Below are 23,052 nucleotides of genomic sequence, written 5' to 3' on the forward strand. Positions count from 1 at the left end.
ACGGCGCAGACCGCACCGGAAGCGCCGGGCCGGCCCGCCGGAGCTGAGATACGGACGCCAGTGGCCGGACTCGCCCGGCTCGGCGGGGCGCACCGCAGGCGGAGGCGGGGCCGAGGCGAGGAGGCGGGGCTGGGGTGGCGCGGAGGCGCGGCGAGGCTGTCCCCGCCCCGCACGCCGCTCTGCCCGGCGGCCTCCAGCGTGGGGAACCGGCGCCGGCGGCCTGGCCTCTGTGGGAGCGATTGGTGGGCGGACGCCCGCCTTCGCCTGCGTCGCTGCCTCCGCGCGGGCCGCCCTACCCGGGGATGTGAGGGGCGCAGCTCGGCCGGCGGGGCCCGGAGCGGCGCGGAAGCCGGCCGCAGACGGTAACGCGCTGGGCGGGCGCGGGCAGGGCTCCGGTTGCCCCGGCCGAGGCCGGGCTTGAGCGGCAGGAGCGCGTGCGGCGCTTTGGAGTCGGAGGCGGCCCGAGCTCCCGCACGGGTCAGTTGCCGTTGCGGTCCCGGGGCCCGGCAGAGCCGGGGAGGGTCGAGGGCCGGGAGGGGGCTGGGCCGGCGAGCGGGCGAGTAGCCGAAGACCCGGCGGCAGGTGCCGGCCCCCCTCTGAGATCCAACTCTCTCTCCCCAGCTCCACCTACTTTGGCCTGGACTCAGCCTCCCAGGGCTAAAAATATTGCCCGGAGGCTCCTGAGCGGAATAAGATCGCGCTAAATAGGGCACAACGCTGCAGAGGCGACAGAGCTCCTCAGCCCGAGGGCTGGAGGAAGACTCCTGAGCTGCCGCTCCCGCCGCCGCTCAGCCGGCAGCTAGCTGTCTCCCTCCGCCCAGCAGGCAAGTGCGGGCCGCGGGCGGTGGCGGAGGACACTGATTCTCTGAAGTTGCCCCACAGCCGAGCAGCTGTGCCTAGCTTCTCCCTACCCAGGTTATCTTTGACATCAATCACTGGTGGCTTCCGGGGGGTCCCCTAAATGTTCTGTAAGCAGAAGCTGAAAGTTACCCACTGCAGGAGTCAGAGCTAACAGGGAGAGGACTCTTTATGTTAGAAACATAAGCTGTGGCTTCTTTTTTTATTCATTCTGCATTTCTGAATAAGAGACCAGCTGTGCCAGTCACTGTTTCTGGTGAGTACCAGTCTGATGCAAGCGGGCAGGGAGAAAGGCTTTCTTGTTAGTCTCTTGGGGCTTTGTCTATATTCTTTAAATCAAAATAGATACCAGTATATTCCTCTGAAATTAGAGGCACATGGCCAGGGAGCTTGGACACCCACGTCCTTTAACTGGCTGTGTCTTTCTTGTAGGCAAGCTCTGTGGGCAGCTGGTTATAATCAGGAAGTTGTATGGCGAACTCAGGAGTCACAGCTGGGAAGTTTTGTTTTCCGGGCGTGTTTTTTAATAGCATCTGCCTGGGAGAGAGCATCATCTCCACCCTAGGGGCAAAGCTGCTACCAGGACCAGGCAGGACCGGCCTCACATGTGCCTCTTACTAGTGCTTTCTGTGTCTCAGCCAAGAGAATACGATCCAGGTTGGGTCAGGATCCGTAGCCAGTGTCGGGATTCGGTGCTTAGAAGCTTTCTTTTCTTTGGTGTTCTTCGGGAGCAGCCCTCAGGAACTCCTTGGGGCATTTGGTGGAAAGGCCACCAAAGGGATTTTTGCCTGCTGGAGCTACATGTGGTGTCCCTCCGGCCAGGTGTGTGTGGAGGCCAGTATGAAGCTGAAAAAGCAGGTGACAGTGTGTGGGGCTGCCATCTTCTGTGTGGCTGTCTTCTCACTCTACCTCATGCTGGATCGAGTGCAGCATGATCCCACCCGACACCAGAACGGTGGGAACTTCCCCCGGGTGAGTCATGCCTGATTGCTGATCTCTTCATACACAAATCATCTGGGATCGGGTTATTGCCCCAGCTGGAGAGTCATGTCAGCCCAGGGCAAGAACATTCCTTCCCAATAGGCAGATTTTCTAGAAACTCAAAGCTGAAAGCAGTGATGGCAAAAAGAAAGGAGGGAGGGAAAATGGCAATATGTACTGCTGCTCTGTCCGCCTGAATTATTGGCAGACATTGCTAATGGATTGCAGCATCCCTTCCCACTAAGCCCCAGTGCAGTCCTTGTCAGCACAATGCTCCTGAGAGGCAACGCCGATTGTTGAGAATAGGCATGGGAGGTGAAATCTTTGCCATCCATAAGCTAGAGAGTGAGGGTACTCCCAACCCAAGTGGACTGCAGTCTTCAGTAGTGATTCACACCTCTTCCCTTATCTGACCAGAGCAATCCAGCCCTGTAGGCTCATGGTCCTGCCTTTGGCTGGGGAGGGAAGGATCATAGTCAGGCCTCAGGTGGTGGGCCCCATGCAGAGATCCTTCTTGTGACATAAGGAGCTGGGAGTGATTGCTTTTTGGTTTTTTTGGCAGAGTCAAATTTCTGTGCTGCAGAACCGCATTGAACAGCTGGAGCAGCTGTTGGAGGAGAATCATGAGATCATCAGCCACATCAAGGACTCTGTGCTGGAGCTGACGGCCAACGTGGAGGGCCCACCTGCCCTGCTGCCATACTATATGTCCAATGGCTCCTGGGTGGTGCCACCAGAGCCCCGACCCAGCTTCTTCTCCATCTCCCCTCAAGACTGCCAGTTTGCTTTGGGGGTCCGGGGCCAGAAGCCAGAGCTGCAGGTAAGAGTCAGAGCTGGCAGGGACCCACAGTGGCCATGGCTGGGGCACTGAGCTGCTCTCCTGCCTGGCAGATGCTGACTGTATCAGAGGAGTTACCATTTGACAACGTGGATGGCGGCGTGTGGAAGCAAGGCTTTGACATCTCTTATAGCCCGCACGACTGGGACACCGAAGACCTGCAGGTGTTTGTGGTCCCTCACTCTCACAATGACCCAGGTGAGGGCCCAGCAGACCCTGGGAGCCAGGGTATGGAGTGGGCTTTCTTTTTTACTTTTTTTAATTTTTGTTGGAGTATAGTTGATTTAAAATGTTGTATTAGTTTCTGCTATACAGCAAAGTGAATCAGTTATACGTACACACATATACATTCTCTTTTAGATTCTTTTCCCATATAGGTGTTCTCAGAGTATTGAGTAGAGTTCCGTGTGCTGTACAGCAGGTCCTTATTAGTTATCTGTTTTATGTATGGTAGTGTGTATATGTCAGTCCCAATCTCCCAATTTATCCCTCCCCCCTCTCCCCCCTGGTAACCATAAGTTTGTTTTCTATATCTGTGACTCTATTTCAGTTTTGTAAGTAAGTTCATTTGTACCATTTTTTTAGATTCCACATGTAAGTGATATCATATGGTATTTGTCTTTCTCTGTCTGACTTACTTCACTCAGTATGACAATCTCTAGGTCCATCCAAGTTGCTGCAAATGGGATTTCTTTTTATGGCTGAGTAATATTCCTTTGTATATATGTACCACATCTTCTTTATCCACTCCTCTGCTGATGGACATTTAGGTTGCTTCCATGTCTTGGCTATTGTGAATAGTGCTGCAGTGAACATTGGGGTGCATGTATCTTTTTGAATTATGGTTTTCCCCGGATATATGCCTGGGAGTGGGATTGCTGGATCATATGGTAGTTCTATATTTAGTGTGTTTTTTTTTGCGGTACGTGGGCCTCTCACTGTTGTGGCCTCTCTCGTTGTGGGGCACAGGCTCCGGACGCGTAGGCTCAGCGGCCATGGCTCACGGGCCCAGCCGCTCCGTGGTATGTGGGATCTCCCCAGACCGGGGCATGAACCCGCGTCCCCTGCATCGGCAGGCAGACTCCCAACCACTGCGCCACCAGGGAAGCCCTATATTTAGTTTTTTAAGGAACCTCCATACTGTTCTCCATAATGGTTGTACCAGTTTACATTCCCACTAACAGTGTAGGAGAATTCCCTTTTCTCCACACTCTCTCCAGCATTTATTATTTGTAGATTTTTTTGATGATGGCCATTCTTACCGGTGTGAGGTGTTACCTCATTGTAGTTTTGATTTGCGTTTCTCTACTAATTAACGATGTCCAGCATCTTTCATGTGCTTTTGGGCCATCTGTATGTCTTCTTTGGAGAAATGGCTATTTAGGTCTTCCGCCCATTTATTCATTGGGTTCTTTTTTGATATTGAGCTCCATGAGCTGTTTGTATATTTTGGAGATTAATCCTTTGTCCGTTGCTTCATTTGCAAATATTTTCTCCCATTCTGAGGGTTGTCTTTTTGTCTTGTTTATGGTTTCCTTTGCTGTGCAAAAGCTTTTAAGTTTAATTAGGTCCCATTTGTTTATTTTTACTTTCATCACTCTAAGAGGTGGATCAAAAAAGATATTGTTGTGATTTATGTCAGAGTGTTCTGCCTATGTTTTACTCTAAGGGTTTTATAGTATCCAGCCTTACATTTAGGTCTTTAATCCATTTTGAGTTTATTTTTGTGTATGGTATTAGAGAGTGTTTTAATTTCATTCTTTTACATGTAGTTGTCCAGTTTTCCCAGCACCACTTATTGAAGAGACTGTCTTTTCTCCATTGTATATTCTTGCTTCCTTTGTCGTAGATTAGTTGACCATAGGTACATGGGTTTATCTTCGGACTTTCTATCCTGTTTTATTGATCTATATTTCTGGTTTTGTGCCAGTGCCATACTGTTTTGATTACTGTAGCTTGTAATATAGTCAGAAGTCAGGGAGCCCGATGCCTCCAGGTCTGTTTTTCTTAAGATTGCTTTGTCTGGGGTGGGCTTCCTGATGGCAAAGGTAAGGGAGGGACAGTTGAAGAAGATGGTGGCATCCTCAGGGGACCCTATGTTGGCTTCCCAGGCTGGCTCAAGACCTTTGACAAGTACTACACAGAGCAGACACAGCACATTCTCAACAACATGGTGTCCAAGCTGCAAGAGGACCCCCGGCGGCGCTTCATCTGGGCGGAAGTCTCCTTCTTCGCCAAGTGGTGGGACAACATCAATGCCCAAAAGAGAGCAGCAGTCCGAAGGCCAGTGCCAGTTGGGGAGGCAGGAGGGCTATTCTCTGGGCCCTAGGATGGGTGTGAAGTCCTCTCCTGGAGCTGCAGGTGCCAAGGTGTCAGGGAGAGGCAGGGGGAACCTTGGCAGAGATGAGGAGTGATGGTAGAGGGGCCAGGAATGAGAAGGAAAGAACTGATTTGAGGGTCACTAGTGTTAGGAGAAATCAAAGTAGTGTGAGCACAGGGAAGAGAAAGCATAGGGCCTGGCCTCTGGAAGCGCAGACAGAGATCCAGGAATAAGCAGAGCCAGGACAGCATGGAGGTTGGCTGGAGAGAGAGGAGGGCGCATGTCTGTTGTCTTGGTCCTGGGTTTGGGTGAACTGGCTCAGTGAGGCCAGTACACACAGGTCCCGGCATCTGGTTGGCAGGACTGAGCAGAGGGTCTCTGCCCCAGGCTGAGTGTGAGTCCTTAACTCCAGGCTCGTGGGAAACGGGCAGCTGGAAATTGCAACAGGAGGCTGGGTAATGCCGGATGAGGCCAACTCCCACTACTTTGCATTGATTGACCAGCTCATTGAGGGACACCAGTGGCTGGAGAAAAACCTCGGTGAGTCCGGGCTCAGCAGTGGGAGTCTGTCCCCATAGCTGGGCCCAGAGGACAGCAGGGGGCTCTAAGGCACAAGGATTGGCAGGGAGTGCTTCTTTTCTAGGCTAGTTCCACCAGCGTGGGTGTGGTGTGATGGCAAGACGGGATCTGGGACCCCTGTGCCGGGAGACCAGGCCCTGAGGCATTCAGGCCTCTGGCTTCCATGCCCCTGCCCAGGTGCAACCCCGCGCTCAGGCTGGGCAGTGGACCCCTTTGGATACAGCCCCACCATGCCTTACCTGCTGCGCCGTGCCAACCTGACCAGCATGCTGATTCAGAGGGTACATTATGCTATCAAGAAGCACTTTGCTGCCACCCACAGCCTGGAGTTCATGTGGAGGCAGACCTGGGGTAAGGCCAGGTTGGGTGGAGGGGGGTCACAGCAGTGGTTCCCACTGGGAAAGGGCAGGGATATCAGAAATAAGACCCATCTGTCCTTTAGAGCAGACCAACAAACACTGGTGCAGACCGTCAGAAACTCTCTCCTTCAGGTTAGGTGGGGATCACATTGATCTCTGGCCTCTGTGGAGCCTGCTGTCTGTCTCCTGGAGGAGCTGTGGGCTCTAGAGCCCTCCCTGTGTCCTGACCATTGGCCTGCATGTCCTCTGCAGCCTTAAGTCTAGTTCACGCCTTTAGCTGGAGCAGATCCCCTCCCACCCCCAGCATCCCTGTGCCCAGCTCCAGGGGCTGACTGCTTGGTGTGTTTTCTATAGATTCGGACTCCAGCACAGACATCTTCTGCCACATGATGCCTTTCTACAGCTATGACGTCCCCCATACATGTGGCCCGGATCCCAAGATCTGCTGCCAGTTTGATTTCAAGCGCTTGCCCGGGGGGCGCATCAACTGCCCTTGGAAGGTGCCACCCCGGGCTATCACAGAGACAAATGTGGCCGAGAGGTACTTGCTCCCAGACCTGGACTAGGTGTGGTGGTGTCATTTTCACTCTGCAGAGGAGTCAGGAGACCTGGCTTCTGGTCTGGGCTCTGCTGCACGGGGGCTTCGGGTTCCACATTCATAAAATGGAGGTGGGCTCGGTTGGTGAGTTCAGGCCCACAGCCCTTGCAGTGACAGTTCCTTTACTGTGTTTTCCTGGAAAACTAGAGTGAGTGGCTCTAAGGAACCACCTTTTCCAGAATGGTTTTATTTTCCCAAATGAGTATGTTTTCCAGTGTCCTAACAAACTGTCGGAGTCAGTGGACTGACTGAGGCAAGTAATTCTCAGATTAGATCCAGTGCCTTACAACCTTCAGTCTGGTATGCCTACATTAAGCTCAGGCCTCCTGCCTTGGCTTGAAGTCACGCGGGATCCTCAGTGCTCTGTGCACCCAGAATCCCATTCAGAGGCACATTCTGTCCCGCCCAACAGCCTCCAGCCTCTGAGAAAACAGACCTGTTCCCTTTGAGAGAATCCTTAGGGACCCCAAAAGATGTTGCTGAAATTAGCTCCCCTGGGAAAAGGTGGATTAAGAGAGAGCTAAACAATTATTTAGCCAGAACTGGACTGGCCTTAAGAATATAACAAGTTGAACGGGTTTTCATGTTGCAATCCTCCGATTTCCATGATGTCCAAGAGGTGAAACATGTGACCAGAAGGAAAAGAAAGTGGTCTTTTGTTTCCAGAATCCAGAAATCTAAATGCTGATTCCAAGCAAGAATCTAGGGCTTTTAAGGCATGCTTTTTCTGAAAGCAGCAGCTGTGATCTACAGATGCCAGGCCAGGTTTACAGAGAGCAAGTCATGGGAGATAACCTCATTTTCTCCTTTAAATTTATTTATTTTATTTTTGGCTGTGTTGGGTCTTCCGTGCTGTGCGCGGGCTTTTCTCTGGTTGTGGTGAGCAGGGGCTACTCTTCGTTGCGGTGCACGGGCTTTTCACTGCGGTGGCTTCTCTTGTCACAGAGCACGGGCTCTAGGTGCGCAGGCTTCAGTAGTTGTGGCACGGGGGCTCAGTAGTTGTGGCTCACGGGCTCTAGAGCACAGGCTCAGTAGTTGTGGCGCACGGGCTTAGTTGCTCCGCGGCATGTGGGATCTTCCTGGACCAGGGATTGAACCCGTGTCCCCTGCATTGGCAGGTGGATTCTTAACCACTGCGCCACCAGGGAGGCTCTCGTTTTCTCCTTTAAAGGGCTTACAAGGATGATAAGTTAGGGGAAGGTGGTATTTGAGAAGTCCTTTCTTGAGAGCAAAATGGAACAGAACAAGCTGCACTAGCATGGCTAAGTACATTAGTGGCTGGTTGAACTGTAACACCCATAACATGCCAATTACCAGGCTGGTCTAAAAAGAGAAAGAGGCTTTAATGCCACAGGTCTCTGTTTTTCTGTTGATTACATTAATGACTTGGATGAAAAAGGAAATAATAAATGTTTATGTAGAACAGTGCCAGGCACTGTTCTAAGTGCTTAACAAATATTAATTCACTCAGTTCATTGTAATTCTCATAATACTATGGCAGTAGGTACTGATGTTTTTCTCATTTTATAGAAACTGAGGCCCAGAGAGGTTAAGTAAGTTGTCCAAGGTCACACAGCTAGTGCATACAGTGCTAGTGTTGGTGTAGTCCAATCCCCAAGTCCAGGCTCTTCAGTCCAGGGCTGTGCTGCATCACTAACTGGTGGCAAACAAAGCTGGAGTGTCAGAGTCAGGATCCCAAAAGATCTCAGTAGGTTGGGACGTGGGTTGAACCTAACCAGATAAGATTAGATAAATGTAAGTTTCTACCCTTAGCTTCAGCAGACAGAATAGGAAAGTTCAGGATGAGAAAATATCTTGCTGGGCCGCATGCACAGAAAACATGATCACTGATGTCAGCATGGTGGGGTGACAGTGGGGGCCGCCAGACATGCCTGTATAAGCACACACCGCTCCCACGGCAGCTCTGGCCAGACTAGGGGGTGTGGCCTGCCTCCCCCGAACTCCCATATTCAGCGCTGGGCCCCGCACTCTGGGATCCTGGCAGACGGGCTACTCAAGAGAACTGCTGGTGACTGGATTCTCAGCTGCTATGTAGGGACCAAATAGGGGGGCTGGGATTGCAGAGGCTGATGAGAAAGCGCAGGGGAATGCTTACACATCTTGGATATGTCTAAGAGACCATCATGGGGAGGAAGGACTGGTTTGTTCTTTGTGGTATCCAAGGGCAGAACTGGGGCCAGGGAATTGAAGCCATGCATCAGGAAGAACTCTCTAGTTGTTTGGAGAACACTGGGCTCCCTGGGACTGGGTTTCACCCCATGAGGTATCTACCCCCAAGCCGAGTGACTCTGTGACGAGGATGTATCAGAGGGCTCCTCTCAGGCTGGCTCTGCTGAGGATCCTATAATGTGAGACTCCATGTGGGGCCCGTCCCCCTTCCCACCTGCAGGGCAGGCCTGCTTCTGGACCAGTACAGGAAGAAGTCCCGGCTCTTCCGAAGCAACGTCCTCCTGGTGCCGCTGGGCGATGACTTCCGATATGACAAACCCCAGGAGTGGGATGCCCAGTTCTTCAACTACCAGCGGCTCTTCGACTTCCTTAACAGCAAGCCTGATCTCCACGTGCAGGTGTGAAGGGACACTCACCGGGGAGGGGGCCTCGGTGGTGCTGCAGCCCAGCCCTTCCTGTGAGGTTTCATGCTCCCCGATACTGCTCCAAAGCAGGGGTTCATTCCCAACTCTGGGCATGGTTTCCCTTTTATGTCACAGTTCTTCCCCAGGTTCCTCAGCTTCTTGAGGCCCAGAAGGTAGGACATGGTGACTACTCTCTGCATAGGCAAACATCCTTGCCCCTAGCCTCCACTGCAGTACTGGGGGGCCGCAATTCCCAGAAGACTCTGGAACTGATGGAAGCGGTTTTTGGTGGTCCCCACAGGCCCAGTTTGGCACCCTCTCCGACTATTTTGATGCTCTATACAAGAGGACAGGGGTGGAGCCAGGGGCCCAGCCTCCAGGGTTTCCTGTGCTAAGCGGGGATTTCTTCTCCTACGCGGACCGGGAGGACCATTACTGGACAGGCTATTACACTTCGCGGCCTTTCTACAAGAGCTTGGACCGTGTCCTGGAAGCGCACCTGCGGTGAGACCTGCCCCCCCTTCCAGGCTGGAGGGATAGAGTAAGCCTTTGAGGTTTAAGGAGGGGCTGGATTGGCTCAGAAGGGACTAGAAGGGCATGGAGACCAAGACAAGTGGAGAAGGGGTGAAAGGAAGAGGAGTGGGCCTTGCAGAGTGAGGGTGGGCCCTAGGGAGCTGGATGGCAGGAGGCTGACTTCTCTCTCTGGGCAGGGGGGCAGAGATTCTGTACAGCCTGGCTGTGGCTCATGCCCGGCGCTCTGGAGTGGCCAGCCAGTACCCGCTCTCAAACTTCGCCCTTCTGACGGAAGCTCGGCGCACACTGGGACTCTTCCAGCACCACGACGCTATCACTGGCACTGCCAAGGAGGCAGTTGTTGTGGACTATGGGATCAGGTGGGAGCCCTCTCCTCTTCCCCATCAGCTCCATGCCTTGACCCGCTGTCCCAAAAGGGAGGATGCACCGGGCAGTAGTGGGCAGGCCTGCCAAGGGCTCGCCCTGTTGGCAGGTGGACAGTGTCTCGGTGGTCACCTCTCCCATGGTCCCTCTCCTGCCCGCCCTCCCAGGCTTCTGCGCTCCCTTGTCAACCTGAAGCAGGTGATCATTAACGCAGCTCACTATCTGGTGCTGGGGGACAAGAAAAGCTACCGCTTTGACCCTGAGTCACCCTTCCTGCAAATGGTGAGCCCCGCTCCTGCACCTGCTCAGGGGAACCCTCTGGTGTGCAGTCCTGTGCCGAGAACTGTGGTGCGAGGGCATTGTCCTTCTTTTCCTTCCCAGTCCTGGAGTGAAAGCTCTGTGCCTGGCGCAGCTGCTGGTCCCCACCTGGGACACGTTTGGGGGGTGGGGGGAGGCGAGACTCCGAGTCAGGCCAAGCCCCATGATAGTTCTTTCTTCCCACCCACTTCATTTCAGGATGACACCCGCTTAAATCACGATGCCCTACCAGAGCGCACAGTGATCCAGCTGGATTCCTCACCCAGGTCAGCCGGGCTGGGCCAGGCGCAGAGGCAAAGCCCCTTCCTGGCTCTGGGCACCCTCCCACCCCCACCCTGCCGAACCACTGAGGGATTCTTGGCCTGGCCACTCTTCCTGCTTCCACTGCCCCCAGAGCAGTGGCCTCCTGGATGAGCCTACCTTCTGCTCACAGGTACGTGGTGCTGTTCAACCCACTGGAGCAGGAGCGGCTCAGCGTGGTGTCCCTTCTGGTCAGCTCACCCCGGGTGCGGGTCCTTACAGAGGAGGGTCAGCCCCTGGCTGTGCAGGTCAGCGCGCACTGGAGCTCTGCCACTGACATGGTCCCTGACGTCTACCAGGTGAGGCGGGGGCTTGGCAGGTGGGGCCCGGCCTCGGCCCTCTGTGCTGATCCTTGGCCTCTCCCCGGACCCTCACACTGCCCACGGACACTGGCTTCCCACCCTCCTGCTTGCAGCCCTCTTACTCCCCAGGTTGGGGACCAGAGTCTTGGGGAGGGGGGTTGCCCAGAGGACAGTCACTCCTGGGCTTTGAGTCTGTCCTTGAAAGGAAGGGGAAGTTTGGTATAGTATGATAACAGTAAAAATGGCAGTTATGCTGCCCCATCGTTTGTTCATTCAACAAATATTTATTGAAAGCTTAACGTGTGTTTACCATCTCATAGTTTTCCAAATATCATTTGAGACTCATGAAACTCTGACGAGGGGCAAGTAACATCACCTGTGCTTTGGGCGGAGGGCACCGAGGCCCCAGTGGGTGCAGGGACTTGCTCAGCCTCTCAGGGCCAGAACCCCAGGCCTGCATCCAAGACTGACACCCATGCCGTGGCCCACGCTTCCTCACCCTTCCCGTGCCCGCAGGTGTCTGTGCCCGTCCGCCTGCCGGCTCTGGGCCTGGGCGTGCTGCAGCTGCAGCTGGGTCTGGACGGGCCCCGCACCCTGCCCTCCTCCGTGCGCGTCTACCTGCATGGGCGGCAGCTGTCCGTCAGCAGGCACGAGGCGTTCCCTCTACGCGTCATTGACTCTGGCACCAGCGACTTCGCCCTCAGCAACCGCTATATGCAGGTCTGGTTCTCAGGCCTCACCGGGCTCCTCAAGGTAAAGGGCCAGGGTCTGGGAGCCGGAGGAGGGCGCGCATGTCGGGGGGGTCGTGCAAGCTGCCTCCGGACCATGAGTGTGCTGCCACCTGACTAGTGGTGGACCCTGGAGCGGGCCGTCCGGGCCCTGAGCTGACAGCACAGGGAAGCAGGGCTGGGCTCCCTCCCGGGGGCGGGCCTGACACGTGGGCGTGGGGCCAGGGGTCAGGGCTGTGTCTCTCGGCAGAGCATCCGAAGGGTGGACGAGGAGCAGGAGCAGCGGGTGGGCATGGAGTTCCTCATCTATGGCACCCGCTCGTCCAAAGACAAGAGTGGAGCCTACCTCTTCCTGCCCGATGGCGAGGCCAAGGTAACTAGAGACACCTTGCAAACCCCAGCAGGCCCTGGAGGCCTCAGGAGCAGAGGGCAGGAAGAAGGGCACGGGCCTTCGTCCAGGGCGACCCTGCCTGCCAGGGTGCCTCGCCTGCACTGCCCCTGCGGGGGGTGGGAGACTGAGGAACGTTGCCTGGGAGCCTGGGCCCGGCTCGGCCAGGGGTCTCAGCCCAGAGCCTGCTGGGAACAAGTCCTCCTGCCTGACCGCGGGCCAGCATCTCCCTGCTTTGCTCTCTGTGCCGTGGGTTCAGCAGCCACCTGCTCTTTCCCCAGCCCTACGTCCCCAAGGACCCTCCTGTGCTGCGCATCACGGAAGGCCCTTTCTTCTCAGAGGTGGTGGCCTACTATGAGCACGTTCACCAGGTAGTCCGGCTTTATAACCTGCCAGGTGAGCCCTGCAGACAAGGAAGGTAGGGAAGGAGGTGCGGGCTCCGTGGGCTGTGATGTGCTCTTTCTTCTGCCTGTTGTCTAGTCATGCATCTGTTCCCAACAGACGTATCATTTGAGATGGGTCTGATTCTTAACTCTCTTGGAGTAGAGCTTGGCCAGAAATGCTGGGAATTGCCTGGGGCTTGGGCACAGCCTCTCCCAGCCCAGTCTCTCAGGCTGTGGCTCACGCCGCTCAGCCTCTCCCTTTGTCCTGTGCCCAGGGGTGGAGGGGCTGTCTCTGGACGTGTCATCCCTGGTGGACATCCGGGACTGCGTCAACAAGGAGCTGGCCCTGCGCCTCCACACAGACATTGACAGCCAGGGCACCTTCTTCACGGACCTCAATGGCTTTCAGGTGATGCCTCAGGCCTGGGGCCCCAGAGACCCCATGGAACAGAACTTGGACTGTGTTTACTGCCCGCATCACAGGCCCTGGCAGGTGATCTGCTCAGACAGAGCAGGAGGAATCGGAGGCAAGACTGATCGGGGCCCAAATGGTGCCCGGATTCTCTTGATCTGCTGGCCTTGCCCCCGCAGGTGCAGCCTCGGCGGTATCGGAAGAAGCTGCCCCTGCAGGCCAACTTCTACCCCATGCCGGTCATGGCCTGCCTCCAGGACGCACAGAGCCGCCTCACGCTGCACACTGCCCAGGCCCTGGGCGTCTCCAGCCTCCATGATGGTGAGGGGAGCAGGCGCTGTTCGGGGGGAGAGGGCAAGATCGAGAAGCCCATCCCCGCCACCGAGGCCCGTCCTCTCTGTGGGCCTCTCCATCTTTCCTGTCCATCAGTCACACACCAGCGGGAGATGAAAGGAAGGCAGACACATGCCGTCACCCTCTCCCCTGGTGGAGGCAGCTGTGGAGGTGACTGGGGGTGGGTGCCCTGTTGGATCCCCTCAAGAAGCATCAGGGTATTGAAGGGTGATTCTTAGCTGAGGTGTGCAGCCAACTTCTCGTGACAGGGATGGCAGTAGGGACAGTTGGAAAAGTGTAGTCAGTGTTATAATGAAATATTTAGCAAAGGAGAAAGATACGTTCTGCCTTCCTACCAATGGTCATTAAAAGAGGGAATGACAAAAAAAAAGAGAGAATGACATTCTTAAGAATCAAAACGAGGCTTCCCTGGTGGTGCAGTGGTTAAGAATCCGCCTGCCAATGCAGGGGACACGGGTTCGAGCCCCGGTCTGGGAAGATCCCACATGCCGCGGAGCAGCTAAGCCCGTGTGCCACAACTGCTGAGCCTGTGCTCTAGAGCCTGTGAGCCACGGCTACTGAGCCTGTGCTCTAGATCCCGTGAGCCACAAATACTGAAGCCTGTGTGCCACAACTACTGAAGCCCACGTGCCTGGAGCCCGTGCTCCCAACAAGAGAAGCCACCGCGATGAGAAGCCCGCGCACCGCAACAAAGAGTAGCCCCCACTCGATGCAACTAGAGAAAACCCATGCGCAGTAACGAACACCCAATGCAGCCAAACATAAATAAATTAAATAAATAAATTAAAAAAAAAAAAGAATCAAAATGAGGACATGAGGAGACTGACCTGGAGCTGGTCACACTGGGCCAGCCCAGGTGGCTCCCATAGCCTCAGGGTAAAGTGAACAGTTTGCACTTTGGCCTCTGAGGCCTTCAGGTCGTCTGTCCTTGGGGCAGAGCCTTTGTGCAGGCCTGAGCCAAGAGTGCCCAGTCTAGGCTCTGCGGGGCCGGTGGCGAGCACAGTGGGGACCTGACTCCCTGCTGGAAGGCATGAGGCTCTGCTGCCCCTTTGCCCAATATCACTCTGGTTGTAAAACTCTTAACTCAGCCCAGCATCCTCCCTTGGTCTCTGCCCTTCTGCAAAACAGTGCGCTAACAGGCGATTGTTTTACATGCAAGGGGTCCACTTTAGGATTTGGGGTGCCTTTCTGTGGTTGCTCAGGGTAAAGACTGAGGAACTACGTAAGTCAGAATCGGCTGGGGTGATGGGAGTGCAGATAGCGCCGTATGTATGGGCTTCTCTCAAGAGATTCTTGAAAAAAACCGATGCTGGGAAAAATCCTCATTCCAACATATGTCAGCTTTGAGTGAGTCCCTTCCCCAGGCATATTTTTATTTTATTTTATTTTTTAATTTGGCTGCGTTGGGTCTTCGTTGCTGCACACGGGCTTTCTCTAGCCGGGGCGAGTCGGGGCTACTCTTCGTCGCGGTGCACGGGCTTCTTATTGGGTGGCTTCTCTTGTTGCAGAGCATGGGCTCTAGGCATGCCAGTTTCAGTAGTTGTGGCACACGGGCTCAGTAGCCCCGCAGCCTGTGGGATCTTCCTGGACCAGGGCTCAAACCCGTGTCCCCTGCATTGGCAGGCAGATTCTTAACCACTGTGCCATGAGGAATGTCCCCTCAGACATATTTTTAAAAGAAAGGAAAGGTTGGGGACTTCCCTGGAGGTCCAGTGGTTAAGACTCCGTGCTTCCAATGCAGGGGGCGTGGGTTCAATTCCTGGTGGGGGAACTAAGATCCCACATGCTGTGTGCGGTGCAGCCAAAAACAAAAAAAGCAAAGGATCCTCTGCCATCTCTTGTCTGCAGGGCAACCCCAAATAACACCTAATCTGAGCCTCTGCCTGATATGCCATCTGGCTGTCCTCTTGCTCCCTCCTTTTGACAGACGCGGCAGGCAGATCTGGAGTCTGCCCCCACGTAGAACCAGGGCCGGAAGCGTGTGTTCCAGTCACAACAAAATCCGCCCCACCTGAGAAAACCTGCCCCGGGTCAGGGCCTCTGCAGCAGCTGCTGATGGCTGTTGTGTTTGCTGTTCACTTTGTTGTATGTGGCCAGCCTAGAGACGGTTCTCTGCCTGGGCACCCGGGCCAGCCCCGGCTCCTGAGCCGCGGAGCACAGGCAGTGAACTGCCAGGGTCACAGTCCTTCACTCAGCCCCTTCCAGCTCTAGGTTCCATGGTGGCTTTGTGCCCTGAGTGACTCAGCTTCCAGCCAGTTCCCTGGGCTCTTCCCTTGGGGCTTTGGTGGGCTGCTGCTTCCAGAGGTCGGTGTCTGCTTGGGGGTGAGACAGGCAGGCTGGGGGCTCACAGCTAACTTCCCTAGGCCAGCTGGAGGTGATCTTGGACCGGCGACTAATGCAGGACGACAACCGAGGCCTGGGCCAAGGGCTCAAGGACAACAAGAGAACCTGCAACCATTTCCGTCTCCTGTTGGAACGGCGAACCCTGGGCAGGGAGGTAAGTTCTGGGCCTCCCCCTAGGGAGCCAGGTCAGGCTAGGCCCCGTGGGTGGCCCTGGGGTTCCAGCCTAGGGCTTGGGGAGCGTACTAGAGGTGGGCAAGGGTAGCAAGAGTAGGGCCTGATTCCTGGGTTGGCGGGGAAGCAAGTCTGATGCTTTGCTGCTCCATCTCATGCAGCCTGGCACCTCCCTCTCCACGGCACCCTGTCGCCTGTGCCCTCCTTGTGCTCATCTCCCGCCTTCCCACCCCCGCCCCTGTGTCCTCTAACCTGCTCTGCTCCTGCCCTGCTCATCTCATGGCTTTCTTTGCCCCCACCAGCCTGGCTTTTTCTCCAAACTGGCAGCCATGTTTAGGGGCTTGATCTTTCACAGCAGCAGGAGCGGGCACCGAGAGGTAAGGGCCAGCGATGGGGTGTTGAACTAGTGTTAGTTACTTGTAGCTGGAGTTGGAGCTGGCGGATGGCAGAGCCCACTGCTCCATCTCCCTGTCTGGGGCTCAGTCACTCACTCATCAAATAGCTGCTGGGCACCCGCTATGCTGTAAGGACTGAGAGGGCCGCAAATGCATAAGATACTGCCTCAGAGCTCTAGGAATTGACTCGTGAGTATGGGTGGGGGCCAAGTTATGTGTGTGAAAATGCAAGGTCGAAAAGAGGTATGTCCACTGGTCCTGAGGAGTGAGAGAACATCGTGGGCCAAGGGGATCAAGGACAGCTTCCTGGAGGAGATGTCATCCACGCACGTCTTTGATGAATGGGGGTCTGCCCTACACACTTGAACCGAGGCACAGGGTGGGAGGCAGGAAGGAACGTGAATGGGAAGAGCCATGAGTTCACTCAGCTAGACCAGAGCCGCCTGTGCAGTGTGATAGCCACTAGCCACCTGTGGCCACTTAAACGTATTAAGACAAAACACAATAACCAATTTGATTCTTCATTCAAACTGGCCACATTTCAAGTGGCTCAGTGGCCACAAGTGGTTAGTAGCTGCTGTGCTAGTGCAGATATAGCATATTTCCCTGATTGCAGAAAGTTCTAGTGGCCAGTGCTGGGCTGCCAAGGGGGTAGGTTGGGGCAGACTGTAGTGGGCCTTCAGTGCCTGGCGAAGAGTCTGGACTTCCTCCTGGAGGCCAGTGAGGGATCTGAGCTGGGAGAACACTGTTGGGACTTTGCCCTAAGCATGTCACTCCCACAGCAGGGACTCAGGGGGATCTTCAGGGAGACCGGAGGCAGGGGTGACAGCTTAAAGGCTGTTCAAGCAGGACATTTTGGTGGCTTGAAATGAGCCACGGGAGGGAGAAGCCGGCGATGGGCGTGAGGACGCTGCCGAGGTGGGAACGGAGATCGTGGCTGAGGGAAGTGCGAGATTCTGGACAGTAGGAAGGCGGGTGGTGCTAAGAGCAGAAATCCAGAATATGGAAGAGTAGCCGCCGTGGAGGAAAGTCCAGCTTAGGCCTGTGAGTGTGACGTCTAGGTCAGCCATCTAAGGAGTAGTCCTCAGTCAGCACAGCTGTGGGGACTGCTGGGCCCGAGCATCAGGGCTGGTGCTGTGGAGACGGGGTCGAGCTTGAAGCTGCAGGGTTGCCCCAGAGACTTTCTCCATCAGAGGCCCATCCTCCATGGTGAAGCATCCGTCTGTCTGTCTTCCCTTCTTCTCACTGCACTGAGAATCTCTATGTGACAGGAGATGTTGCTGATGGGAGTGTGTGACTCACGATGGTGTTGTGGGAGCAGAAAGCCTCCATAGTTAGAGGAGCGCTGGCCTGGTGAGGTAGCCCTTCGTAAGCTGTGTGAGGTGGGAAGTGACCGCATTTGAAGAGTCCTGGAGTCAGGCACCCCTTGTATCCAGACACATCAGGGAAGCTCTCTCCAAAGAAACCGACCTGGACGTGCTGTTACCCTCCTGCTCCCCCCGCTCCCCTTCCTCACCCACGTCTCGGGCCAATCTTCCAGGTCCAAGATGGCCCCTCTACCAGCTACCCGTCCCTCCTCAGTCACCTGACTTCCATGTACCTGAACACCCCTGTGCTCGCCCTGCCCGTGGCCAAGAGGCAGCCCCCAGGCCCTGCTCTGTGCTCATTTCGTCCTCTGGCCTCCTCTCTGCCCTGTGACTTCCACTTGCTCAACCTGCGGACGCTCCAGGCAGAGGTGAGTGTCCCGCTCAGTGCTGACCCTCGGGGCGGACCCTGCCCTCCTTGCCCAGACTCCTCCCCATCCCAGCCCTGCCTGCCGGGCAGAGGCGCTGCTACACCTGTGAGCCCTGCAGAGACCCCCCCCCTCCCCGCTGCCCTGTGGTCTGTCACCAGGATGATAGCTTGCCCTCAGCCGAAACTGCGCTCCTCTTACATCGCAAGGGTTTTGACTGTGGCCTCGAGGCCAAGAACTTGGGCTTCAACTGCACCACAAGCCAAGGCAAGGTGAGCAGGGCCCAGGTGCGGGAAGGGAGAGGAGGGCAGGGAAACAGAGCACTGGGGATGGCAAGCTAAGAGCTTGGTGAGGCGGCAGTGAGGCTGGGCAGCAAGGGGGGAGGTGGCATGGTTATTCTGGGGCTTTACGGAGAGCAAGGGAGAAGCTGTTGACATGTGTTTTCAAAGCCTCTGAGGCCTGGCAGCGGCCAGTTCCAGACAAGGTGTCCAGGTGGAGAACTTCTGTTTCATGTGTATGGACCTCTATCAAACAAATGGAAACACCAGGAGTTAAAAACTAAAAGCCATCATACGCTGTCCATTGTTTAAGCCAGCAAAGGCTGGCACTGATAAATGCCTCCGTGTGCTGGGCACCAGTGATTCAGAAGTGAATCAAGACATGATCCCTGCTGGGAGTTCCCTGGCGGTCCAGTGGTTAGGACTCAGTGATTTCACTGCCTTGGGCCAGGTTCAATCCCTGGTCGGGGAACTAGGATCCCGTAAACCGCATGGCACGGCCAAAAAAAAAAAAAAAGACATGGTCCCTCTCCTCAAAGAGCTCACAGCTCAGTGCAGCAGTTCCTACCCTAAGGTCTGTGGACAGGCTTCAAGGTTGCACAGGCTCACCTGTGTATGTAGGCACCTTGCTGCGGAGAGGCCCATAGCTTCTGTGAGATTCATACAAGTTATATAGAGGAAGAGCAGCAGCATCTGGTGTGTCAGCCCCCAGCACTGCCCTGCGCCTTCTCTCCTCCCCACAGGTGGCCCTGGGGAGCCTCTTCCGTGGCTTGGATGTGGTTTTCCTGCAGCCAACCTCCTTGACATTGCTGTACCCCCTGGCCTCGCCCTCCAACAGCACTGACATCTATTTGGAGCCCATGGAGATCGCCACCTTTCGCCTCCGCCTGGGCTAAGGCTTCTTGTGGCCTGAAGAGAAAGTTCATCCACAGAGACGGCCTTTTCACATAAGATCGGGTTGGACATGCCACCCTGGGTCTCCTGTCCTGATCTACCTCTCAGAACTGTGACAGACTGGGCTCTGCCCTCATTTTCTCTTTATCGTTGCTTCTGTGTTAAGGGGCAACCCACAGCCCAGCGTTGGGTGGTTAGGGCAGGCGCCAGTGAGTTGTAGGAGAGAAGGCCCTTGGTCAGAGTGGGCGGTGCCAGCCTCTGCTTTGGGTTGTGCGTGTCCACCTAGTCGGGTGCAGGCTCAAGCACCCATCCTTTCCCCTGAATGGGATGGAGGAGAAGCAGGGGAGCCTGAGTGGGTAATAGCCCAGCATCAGGGTCACAGTAGTCAAGAGCTGGCTCTCGGGGAGTCCTGTGGTTGTGTAAGGGCTACATGTCCTGGTGTGACAGGTAGGAACAGAGCGCTGCCAGGAGGAGGGGGCTGGGGACCGCGAGTTAGCAGTGGGGTGGAGGAGTAGCAGGAATCGCTGCTTTCTGTGACGGCTCCACTCTTAGTGCTCCCTGACCCTCACGCCCTGGCCAGGCGCTGCAGTGTGGCAGGAAGGACTTGTGAAGACTGTCATGACCGGAGCTCATGGGACACTTCAGGTACCAAAACCCCATCTCAGACTGGGCACTTGGTCTGTGTGTTGATTTGTGGAACGGTGGCAGAGGCCACCCTACTTGACTCCTCTTTGGTTCCTGCACTCTGTACACCACTGTCCCGAAGAACTGCTTCCCATCATGGGGGCGTTTGATCGGGCATATTTCCTTTCCCTGGAAAGAAAGTGAAGCCTCCAGCTTGCGGTGGGCAACTCGAGAAAGCTTTCGTCATCATTCCCACAGTCAGCCCTGAAGCTTCGCCTTGGGCATCCTTCCACAGAAGTATCACTTCCTGGTGCGGGGACTAGGGAGATGCACACTAAGTTAGGAGGCACCGTGGCTGCTCATTAGCCTTCCCTGCAGCTGCGACTATTAGAAAAAAATTTATGATCGTCTCTAGAGATGCTGAAACGATATTCGGTAAAATTGAAAATCTATCCCTTATTAAGCTCTTAGTAAGTTAAGATTACAAAGAAACATCCTACCCTAGATAAAGGTGTCTCTATCTGAAACCAACAGTCAGTGGCCTTCTAAAGAGTCATATACCACCGGCATTCCCAGTAAAGTCAGAAATTAGTCAAGGACATACTATTATTCAGCTGTGTTCTGGCACTACTAAACCCCTGCAGTGTGGCAGATAAGAGAGATGAGGGAGGGTTACAGAACGCCCGGCCTGTACAATCCAACAGGATCAGCTGAAGACCTTAACCGAGCAAACAAGGCACATCACGTTTCTATAAAGATTCTGGTTCTCTCCAGATCAGCTCATAAATTCAATGTATTCCAGTGAGATTGGATACTTTTTGGAATTTAATGGGTTCCAACGTTCATTTGGAAGAGTAAATGTGTGAGAATACCAAGAAAATTCTGAATGACGGTGAGTCTGGGACGGTGGTGCTCAGGTGGGTAAAAGACACTTGTCCTACGAGATTTCCCAGGGGACACTCGACCGACCATGAGTTCAGTCAGAGTGACCTGGAGTGGGATCAGACTGCTGGACCCAAAGGGAGAGCCTAGCATCAGACCCAGGTGTGAGGGGATTTGGTACAGGACCCAAGGAGTATTTTAAGTGGGAAAAAGATGGACTATTTAATAAAGAGTACTTTAAGATAACTGCCTATCTATTAAAGTAAGAGTTCTCTACCTCACAGTTTCCACAAAAATTAGCTCTAGAGAGAAAAAACAAAAAAATTACAGAATTACTGAGGAAAATATAGGATATTTTTATACCTTCGGTGTGGGAAGGTCTTTTCTAAACAACATGAAACCTAAAAGATATAATAAGGGAGAAGATAAACAGATTTTACCACCAAAAATATATTGAAAGTTTGCATATGATGGAAACCACCAAGGTTAAAACACAAATGACAGATTTGGGAGAAAATATTTGCAGCGCTTCAAAAATTGGTGAGTACAGTTACTTTAGGAGAATAGCTTGCTTTGGGCTCCTTGGAGCAAGTCACTGGGGCCTGCTAAGCAGCAACCTAAAGATTCAGCAGTGACCAGCTGAGTTCTTCCAGGTCATCCAAGGGCGTTGCTGCCAGCAGCAGGCCAGGGCACATGGAATCCTGTCTACATCATAGTGAAAGAATGAAGTTTATCAGTGTGAAGTGCTTAGCACAGTGCCTGGTACATATAAGAGCTCAGTAAATATGAAGTATCATATTAGTAAAGGATTCTAAGCGGTTACACTATAGCAGGCGTTATATGCAAGTATAATGTAATTTGTAATCAAATGATAAGGCAGAATCTGTGAACCCCCGAGGAAATTAGCAGAATAAAGGCTGTTCTCTCTGGAGGTCTTAGATGTGCAGTGAAGTTATTCATCTGCCAGGAACTGAAATGTTTACTCCTACACACTGGCCTTTTAGAACTCCATAAGGCAGCATTGCTCAAGGTGTGGTCCAGAATCACCAGAATTCCTTGTTGAAAGTCCAGCTTCCTGGCCTGCCCTGACTGGGGCTCCTCCTTCAGCCCGCAGGCTGAAATGGGCATCTGTGCGGCAGAGCCACGGATCCCAGAGACCGACCTGAAACAAGAGCAAAAACCAAAACCCTTCCTTAGTGCACGAGAGGAGAGACGGATTCCTTAGCAGAACCTATTGGACCAGTCTCTGGGAGGAGGGGCCAAAGAATCTGCATTCTTAACAAGCTCCCAGGTGAGTCTTCTGCACATGTAATTTGGAAAGGGGCCTACTATTTTAAGGCTAGCGGCAACCCTTTCCCACGGTGCTCTGGCCCTGAAGCCTCACAGTTCTGAGGGTTACATCAAAACCGGAACCGGATCCCTTATATGTACTTGAGAAAGTGTTTGCAGTTCAGGAAAGTGGATTACTTGTGCTTGATTGAAATTTTTTGAATATACTTTTCAGCTTCCATTTCTTAAAGGACACTCAGTTTTACAGTTATTTAGATCCCATTTGTTGCAAGTATTATTGTCTTATGAACTCTGATAACTGTACCATCTCCATTCTGACAGACTTCCCTTTATGGTATCAAGTAGGAAAAATGCACCTTTCCAGTCCAAAAATGTTTAAAAATTAAATTATGTGTATATGTAATTCAGTTTATAAAATGTGATGTGCAGAAAACTACAGCCTTTGTAGAGACCATAGGCTAAAGTGTTGGTCTGTTTCTTAGATCAATGCCTGGAGTTAAGAATATAAGTAAATTAACCTATAAACCATACTCTGGAATTGGAAAGAACTTAAAAATCATTGTGTCAATATAATTTGATAATCTGACACACACAATTTCTAATAAGCTATTTATGAGTGTTTCTTAAAAAAAAAAAAAATCAACCAGGGACCTTAGGAGTAAGGGAGAACTCAGGCGGAAAGAGTGAGCCCAGGGGGCAGACACCCTTTGCCCCAACAGGGCCTGCTTTCAATGCAAGATCCTCTGTTAAGTAATACGGAATTTCTCTTCAATTACAAACATGTATGATGTTAGTTCTAGAAGGGCACATAGAGGCCATTTAGTCCAACCCTCTCATTTTACTAATGAGGAACTGAGACCCACAGAGGTTACATGAACTCACCTATGTCAGTGGCAAAGCCAATTATATGTTCTTTCCAGTATGCAATATCGATACCAGGTTATTGAACAAATCAATTTTCAGTGACATAAAACACATTAAAAAAAAAAAAAAAGGAACCAGGACATAACAGAAGCAACTTCAGCCACTGGAAATGGATAGGATTCTGTTCCTCTCTGCAATTCTCCATCCATAGAATCATACTGTTTCCATGAAGAAGGGAGGGCTGTATGGCCAGCTGGAACCATGAAGAGAAAGGCAGACTCAAACTGTAAGAGCTGAGTCCCCCCAAGCAGGGTGGGCCAGGCCCACACAGTGCCCTGATTTGGCTTGCCTAGGGGATGGGTATGAGCTG

The 23,052-nt window shown here is 53.7% G+C and overlaps 1 protein-coding gene across 3 annotated transcripts; it reads left to right on the forward strand.

Moving 5' to 3' along the window:
- On the forward strand, positions 1 to 22,815 carry MAN2A2 (mannosidase alpha class 2A member 2). Of its 3 annotated transcripts, XM_079907319.1 has the most exons (25): positions 1 to 477; positions 622 to 824; positions 1,681 to 1,830; positions 2,402 to 2,659; positions 2,731 to 2,875; positions 4,789 to 4,960; positions 5,410 to 5,537; positions 5,754 to 5,927; positions 6,290 to 6,476; positions 8,944 to 9,121; positions 9,429 to 9,631; positions 9,838 to 10,020; positions 10,192 to 10,306; positions 10,541 to 10,608; positions 10,776 to 10,941; positions 11,461 to 11,697; positions 11,923 to 12,045; positions 12,342 to 12,456; positions 12,719 to 12,852; positions 13,035 to 13,176; positions 15,573 to 15,706; positions 16,026 to 16,100; positions 17,659 to 17,853; positions 18,060 to 18,122; positions 18,872 to 22,815. In XM_079907319.1, exons 3-25 carry the CDS (start codon positions 1,699 to 1,701, stop codon positions 19,022 to 19,024), a joined length of 3,480 nt encoding a protein of 1,159 aa, XP_079763445.1. In that variant the 5' UTR covers positions 1 to 477; positions 622 to 824; positions 1,681 to 1,698; the 3' UTR covers positions 19,025 to 22,815. The 3 variants fall into 3 exon arrangements, with proteins under 3 accessions (XP_079763445.1, XP_079763444.1, XP_079763446.1); XM_079907318.1 differs by having other exon boundaries at positions 622 to 1,830; positions 18,012 to 18,122; XM_079907320.1 differs by lacking the exon at positions 16,026 to 16,100 and having other exon boundaries at positions 18,012 to 18,122.
- The last annotated feature ends 237 nt before the right edge of the window (positions 22,816 to 23,052 follow it).

Source organism: Stenella coeruleoalba (assembly GCF_951394435.1).
Source record: "Stenella coeruleoalba genome assembly, chromosome: 2".
NCBI lineage: Eukaryota > Metazoa > Chordata > Mammalia > Artiodactyla > Delphinidae > Stenella > Stenella coeruleoalba.

Bases quoted from the DNA above. Each gene is read 5' to 3' on its own strand.
- MAN2A2 (XM_079907318.1), top strand. From the start codon at position 1,660: ATGTGGTGTCCCTCCGGCCAGGTGTGTGTGGAGGCCAGTATGAAGCTG. The intron at 1,831-2,401 runs GTGAGTCATGCC...TTTTTTTGGCAG, and splicing joins ACGGTGGGAACTTCCCCCGG to AGTCAAATTTCTGTGCTGCA. The intron at 12,853-13,034 runs GTGATGCCTCAG...TTGCCCCCGCAG, and splicing joins CGGACCTCAATGGCTTTCAG to GTGCAGCCTCGGCGGTATCG.